Source organism: Engraulis encrasicolus, chromosome 17, assembly GCF_034702125.1.
Source record: "Engraulis encrasicolus isolate BLACKSEA-1 chromosome 17, IST_EnEncr_1.0, whole genome shotgun sequence".
NCBI classification, from domain to species: Eukaryota; Metazoa; Chordata; class Actinopteri; order Clupeiformes; family Engraulidae; genus Engraulis; species Engraulis encrasicolus.
The window spans coordinates 7,044,577-7,052,076 of NC_085873.1; the positions used below are offsets into that span (position 1 = coordinate 7,044,577).

At 44.5% G+C, this 7,500-nt stretch overlaps 1 protein-coding gene across 1 annotated transcript in view; it reads left to right on the plus strand.

Annotated features, from left to right (window-relative positions):
• Window positions 1-7,500, plus strand: part of myo1d (myosin 1D) — a 221,489-nt gene that overhangs the window by 164,879 nt on the left and 49,110 nt on the right. The window contains exon 21 of the mRNA XM_063221656.1: window positions 7,049-7,203. Within this exon, the coding sequence (XP_063077726.1) occupies window positions 7,049-7,203 (155 nt within the window). The remainder of the gene's footprint in view (window positions 1-7,048; window positions 7,204-7,500) is intronic.

Consider the following 7,500-nt stretch of genomic DNA (forward strand, 5'->3'; position numbering starts at 1 on the left):
TGGATGGATGGATGGATGGAAATCTTTATATATTCTTTGATTTGTCGGAAATGCACTCGAGAGCAGTGCTCTTTTGCAATGCGGGCAAGGCACAGTTCAGAACCTTACTTACAGTTCAGAACCAGTTCAAAACCTTACTTAACCACATTTTCGAGGCTTTAATGCAAAACACATCAGAAGAGTGAAATGTATTATGTATATGATAAATATATAGATATAACAAAATAAAATGTCACACATATTACAGTAAATATGGTATAATGTATACGTTATCCCCCTCATCCACCCCTCCAGTCCTGACTCCCCCTGGTTGCCATGCCAATGTTTCCCCTAGAGATGGTTGGTTGCTATGGTGACCACGATGGTGGCAGATCAGCTGATGTCTGCTGTCTCCGTTGTTGTTTTGTTTCGGGCATGTGCAGAAGCGATCCACCCCATACTGTATAGGTTTCCCTCCTCTGGTGATGCCTGTGTTTTGTTTTCATTTTCGTTTTCTTTTTCTTTTTCCGCCGTTTCTTTTTCAGATGGTCCCTCTTTTCCTCTGTTCTCGTTTTCTCACTTCATTACGCAGCTGTATCAATCTGCCTTAAATGCCTACGCCCCTGCATCAATCTGCCCCTCGCCCTCTCTCTCTCTCTCTCTCCCTCTCTCTCTCTCTCTCTCTCTCTCTCTCTCTCTCTCTCATAGTCCACTGGTCTATGCATTAATTGGTATTTCTGTCTTTTGTGTCTTAATTTGACTCCTGTCTCATTAGTCAAAGGTGTTCCGAAGGCATTGTGTGCGTGTGTGCGTGTGCGTGCGCGCGTGTGTGTGTGTGTGTGTGCATGCGACTGCATGCCTCTCTCTCTCTTTCTCTCTCTCTCTCTCTCTCTCTCTCTCTCTCTCTCTCTCTCTCTCTCTCTCCCTTTCTCTCGCTCTCTCTCTTTCTCTCTCTCCTCCGCTGAAAAGAGGCTTTGGATGAGCCGCATGGTAAAGGGTATTATTTAAGCGGTAAATGGCAAAGGGAGCTGGCCTGCGCTCCAGTCTTCAGACGGCAGGCAGCAGCAGATTTAAATGTGGCTCCTTATATAATAATGGCTTAATGCTGTCCTAGTGAAAGCGCGGCTGTATGAGGGAAGCCTGGGTATGATGATATGCGAGGAGAGAAGAGGGAGGGGAGAGGAGGGGGATTTTATTTTTCAGGAGCTTTGCTTTAATTACTGCCATCTTCTCTCCTCCGCTCAGACACGCCGACGAGCGAGGGTCTGTCTCATCCTTTGTTCTCTCCTGCTCATCTTCTTCTGCAGAACCTCCTCTCACTCTCGCTCTCCATCTCTCTCTCTCTCTCTCTCTCTCTCTCTCTCTCTCTCTCTCTCTCTCTCTCTCTCTCTCTCTCGATCTCTCTCTCTCTCTCTGGGGCTGTCTTTCTCCTCTTTTCTCCTCCCCCTCCTTCTCAATTTTATCTGCTGTTTTTTGACTAGACTTGTTTTCTTGTGCACTCTTATATTTATCTCTCCTCCACCACTTTCTGTCCATGATCCTTTTCTTGATCTCCATCATCCCCCTCTCTTTCTGTCTTGGTCCATCTAATACAGTATCTCTCTCCTCCTTTATATGTTTACTCTGTCTCTCCTTCAGCATCTTTCCATGCCTCTGTCTGCTTGGCTTCCCTCTTCCCTCTCTCTCCTCAACTCTCTCTCTCTCCCTCACATTCCTTTTTTATTTACACTATGCAACATTTCTGCATCTTCCCCTTGTGTTTTTACACATTACTTTACTACTATCCTTCTCTCTTCTTTTCTCCTTCCCCCACTCCCTCGTGTGTTCCTATTTTATTTACACTGTACAACCTTTCGGCATCTTCCCCTTGTGTTTTTACATGCTCTACTATCCCTCTCTCTCACACACTTTCTGTGTTTCCTCCTGCCACTCTCTCCCCAACTCATCCACCCATCTCCCTTCTCTCCCTCCTACACTCCTCTGTTCATCTCCCCAGGGTGCTTTGGGTGCACCAGGGGAATCAGAGACAGTTACATAACCGACACCGCCCGCACCAACCTCCTTCCCTCACTGTACAATAGAGCAACTAAGTGTGTGTGTGCGTGCGTGCGTGCGTGTGTGAGAGGGAAAGTGTGTGTGTGTGTGTGTGTGTGTGTGTGTGTGTGTGTGTGTGTGTGTGTGTGTGTGTGTGTGTGTGTGTGTGTGTGTGTGTGTGTGTGTGTGTGTGTGTGTGTGTGTGTGTGTGTGTGTGTGTGTGTGTGTGTGTGTGTGTGTGTGTGTGTGTGTGTCAGTATTAGGTCGTCCGTTCCCCATCACCATAGCAATGATGACAGGCAGCCTGGGACCAGAGCTGTCCGGTCCTCTTCAGTGCCCCTCTCTCCTCTCTCTCTCTCTCTCTCTCTCTCTCTCTCTCTCTCTCTCTCTCTCTCTCTCTCTCTCTCTCTCTCTCTCTCTCTCTGCATCAACACTTTCAACAGCACTGCTTTTCTCACCCCACTTTCCATCCTACTATCCCCTCCTGGGCATGGCCTTGGCATGTCACTGCTGACCTTTCAAAGGTTTTTTTTTTCTCCACGGATGTTCATACAATGATGACCAACTTTATAGAGGTGGCATCCAAAAATAATCCAATCAACACCATGACTCAGACCCAAAAATAAAAAAATATTTTTTCAAAGACTGTAAGATACCAGGGCACTCACCTTCTGTAAACTTAAAATGCCATCATTTTATGGGCAAAGCATGATTAAAACGCTCATAAATAGCGTGCATACTGCACCCACTGAGCAGTGAACAGTCTGCACATGTTCTATTTATTTCATGTACGTATCATACCGTATGTATTGTTTTATGCATGAGTGATGTGGATGTATGGCGTAGTGACTTTGAAGGCCAAGACAAATGTCTTCCCTGAGGACAATAAGTATTAAGGCAATACTGTGTACTGCACTCTTCTATCTCTGCTCTGCTACCTGCATGGATATTTATTTCAGACAAATAAAAGGACAATCTACCGCATGCATGGAGAGTAGAGAAGGAGAGAAATATACCCTACCGTAGCACAAATGGTAGGGCACTCGTTTGCTATGTGGCCGACCCGGGTTCGATTCCCGGCCTGGGTCCTTTGGCGACCCTTCCCCATCTCTCTCTCCCCACTCACTTCCTGTCATAACCTTCACTATCCTGTCAAATAAAGGAAAAAAAAGCCCCAAAAATATTAAGAGAAGGAGAGAAATCCCTCCGCAGTCTGCAGCTCTATTACTCAGCCGCATTGTAAAAGCAAGTTGTTAAGCATGATGCACTTACATGGAAATTAAGAACCACCCAATCCATGATTTTTTTGTGGGAAGACTTTTTCATTTCCCCTTCCATGCCTCACATCAAATACAGCGCATAACAACAACAAACAATACCGCAAGTCCCCGGCAACAACCAATTAAATGCTTCCGTCGCCTGAAGGCCTGTGGGGCAGACATGATTGTTGGGAAACACTTTGGTGTCACAGACGGGGTACAGCCATGGAAGCTGACAGGGGTGGCACAAATGGGTTAGTTGTCCTCGGCCCAGGGAGCGGGGGGTATAGGGTTCTCATTTAATTGTATTTATATTGGGCCCTTCCGTATGACTTTGTCCTGGGTCCAGCCAAAGCTGCCAGCAGCCCTGGGCACGACGCTAAAACTAAATTTAGGAGCTGATAAGATAAATGCCGCCGTTGACTCTGGCTGAGGCGGCTTTTTCATTTCTTAATCAAATTGAAATAGTGATTTCTTTCACTCTTTCACTCTGCTTTTCTCTTCTCCATCCATCCTTCCATTCCTCCTTTTTCTCTTGTGCGAAATCGTAATGCGGTGTTCGACTAGGCAGCTCCCCGACTCCCATCGCCTCAAGGCTGCTCTTCGACTGCCTGGGCTGTTTGTGTTCAATGAGCCACATGTATATGGAGAGAGAGAGAGAGAGAGAGAGAGAGAGAGAGAGAGAGAGAGAGAGAGAGAGAGAGAGAGAGAGAGAGAGAGAGAGAGAGAGAGAGAAGCTCGAATGTGAAAAGGATCATTAACTGGCCTCCTTGTCGGGTCTTGCACCCTGAGCCTTGTTTACCTGTATGCTCCGTGAAGCTCCAACGGCCTTTTATTCCACTCCACCCATCTGTATCTAAAATGGCACTTGACACCCCGCTGAGTGGCCAAGGTCATGGATTTCCTATATCGCATAACACTCGATTTAGCCTGGACGCAGTATGCACTCAGTGCACCCCGATGACTCAGAGGTGCGATGCTGATTTGTTTCCCCCAGACCCCATCTCACCGATAACTTAGCCCACAGGGTTCCTACCCCCTTCTTTTGAGAAAAAAATGTGATTCACTTTTCGTCTGTTTCGACCACAGGGCCCCCCATATTTGTCCTTGAATGGTTCTTGAAAAGTTTGTATGAAAAAAACAGGGTCGCATTTAAAGGGGAAGGAACAAAAAAATACAAATCGGATGACTAAATACCAAATGGAATTTGGAGGCATCATTCTTTGTAAACATCTGCTGTCCAAATATTCAAGCTATGCTAAGTCTAATTGCAAATTTCATTTCATTGCAAAATCATCAACCTGCAAAATTGTGATAGGTTGAATTTGCATAGGCCGTAATACACTAAGTACATTATGTTTGCCTTTGTACTGCCCTGCCCAATGCTATGACCAATCAAAGAGCCACTTTTCGCAGTAGTCATTCTGCTTGTAGTCATTCTGTTCTGCCAAAGCCTGCAGCTGAGACATGTTGTTGTGAGCCTACAAAGACCATAGACCAACTCGACGGCAAAAATATTTTTGTCATTAGACATGTTTGGGTAGTTTACTAACCTAGAACGCTTAACTTCAAAAAAATAACTGAAGAAATGTATTACCATATCATTACACTACTATGACACTGCGCTAGTAGTCTTAAGTAACACACCACAACCAATGTGTGGCCTCAAGGCCACACATTGTTGTGCTTCTTCTATCACGATGTGCCAATGTGTAGCAAAATGCGTCCTCTCACATTTTGATACTTGACGTGTTCCATGGATTGTCTTTGCAAGCAATGCTTGCATCACTGTGGAGAACGTGGTAAGGTCTGCAAACAACATGTGTTAGCTCGCATTTCATGCTGTTGACTATGTAAGCCCCCTTAGAACTGCGGGCTTGCTGTTTCGCCAGGGTAGATAAAACGATCAGTCATTAGCAGTTAGCAGAACAAGAAGAAACAGGAGCTGACATAGCACACTGCTCCAGCTCAACACAGGGTGAAGAAAAAAACACCCACTCCTATCTCCAGGGGTTATGATTATGTAGCACACAGCACTGTTGCCAAGCACTTATAAAGTGCGTGTGCGTGTGCGTGTGCGTGTGCGTGTGCGTGTGCGTGTGCGAGTCCTTTGTCTTGCTGGTTTCTTAAAAGGATCAAGAAAGAGCAAAAAGTCCACTGGAGTGCACAACGTTTAATTAGTTTAATTACTTTTCTAAGTCAATTTACTGGGGAAAAATAAAAAAACAAGTATTTTTGGAGCTGAAAATAGTGCTTTACACAGGTGTATTCATATTTTTTTTGGTTCAGTAGCTTTTTTAGATTGTTCACAGACAAAAGCTGTAAATAAAAGGCATGTCCTTACATAACGTCTGTTAAATAGACTAAATAAAAGACCTGTCTTTACATAATGTGTTTGTTGATCTGACTTCAATACCTGTGTCCTTATACGTATTATTATTAACGTCTGCACACTATATAAAGCACTTGTCTTTATGTAATGTGTTAGTTAAAGTAAATTTTGACTAGAGATGTCCCGATCCAGGTTTTTGCACTTCCGATCCGATGCAGATATTTTATTTCACTTCCGATCCGATTCCGATACCGGCCGATTCCGATACCGGCCTATCGGAGTATTTAAGTTGAAAGTTATTTAGCCTACTTACTTTGTAGTCACAGTCATGTTGAAAAGGGTTTTTACTCTTAGTAACAACTAGCCAACTGAATTAGGTGAATTTGAGTAATACACAATGTTTTTCCTTGAGAAACTGACCTGTTTTTTTCAGAGATTAATAAACACAAAACAGGAAAATGGATCGGAATTCTGGATCGGATTTTTCCGTGCATGCCGATCCGATACCGATCCACATTTTTTGCCAATATCGGCAGCCGATCCGATCCATCCGATCCGATACGACAACCCTAATTTTGACTGCCCTTGTTACATTTAGTACATGTATCTAGTATATTTTCACAAAATGGATACGTAAGTCAAGTAAAGGATAAGTCAACCCTCCTGGTTTTGAGCTCAGGTTTTCAGGGTGCCATGCATGCATTTGACTTCTTCACTTTCACCATACCACAAGGTCAAACTACATGAATTTAAAATCGTAGCTGATCTGATGTCGGGTTGTACAACCCACAAAGAATTGCAACTGACAATCTTGTCTCCAATCACAATCGCAGACACAATGCCCAATAAAAACAACCTTGTTTTATTTTTTGTCCTTTGTCATCCTTTTTTCATTTTCATCTTCCATCATTCTAGCAAAAAGGACTTCCAAAATTAGACTATTTGAATGAAGACTGCAGTCCTTTTCTCTAGGTTTAGGTTTGAGTGAGCGTTGGGTCTATTTAATATGTCTGTAAAAATTCTCATGCAACCAGGTGATGTTATCCAAAGAGTTTAATTCGGTATAAGCATCTGGAGTGCAACTGCCAAGACATCCAGTTGTTTGCTGCTTAACTCTTTGGTTTACACAGTAACTGACATTGCTTACTATTTTAATCGATGCAGTAAAAGGACATCTTGAAAATAGTGAATACTATGTTTCAGACGGTTGTTTTTCCTAAATTAATTTCTTCATGTTCTGACTGTCGACATGTACAGTACAAGACCTGATGCATGACATGTTTGTTTTGTACCCTGCCATCTCTTACTCCGAGCTCAAATAGTGATTGTTTTTTCTGCTGTTCTCCTGTCTATTTCTTCTCTTCTCTCTGTATCTCTCTCTCTCTCTCTCTCTCTCTCTCCCTTCCTCCATCCCTCCCTCCATCCCTCCCTCTCCCCTCCCCAGGTGACGGGCGTGAGTGTGTCTCCGGGTAAGGACCAGCTGGTGGTCTTCCACACTAAAGACGGCCGAGACCTGGTGGTGTGTCTGCAGGGCATGACCCCCGCTGGTGAGAGCCGCATCGGGGAGCTGGTGGGCACACTCTTCAGCCACTTCAAGAGGTACACACACACACACACACACACACACACACACACACACACACACACACACACACACACACACACACACACACACACACACACACACACACACACACACACACACACACACACACACACACACACACACACACAGGTAATATTGAAGTGTCCAAGCAGAAACATATGCCACCCTGGTGATAAGACAGACAGCACACATACCTGCACACTTGAAAGAGCACTCGGAGGACGCAGACAGTTCAAAAGGTGTTTCTTCCCTCACCTCATGGCATCCACACGGGTGTAGGCCTAATTCAA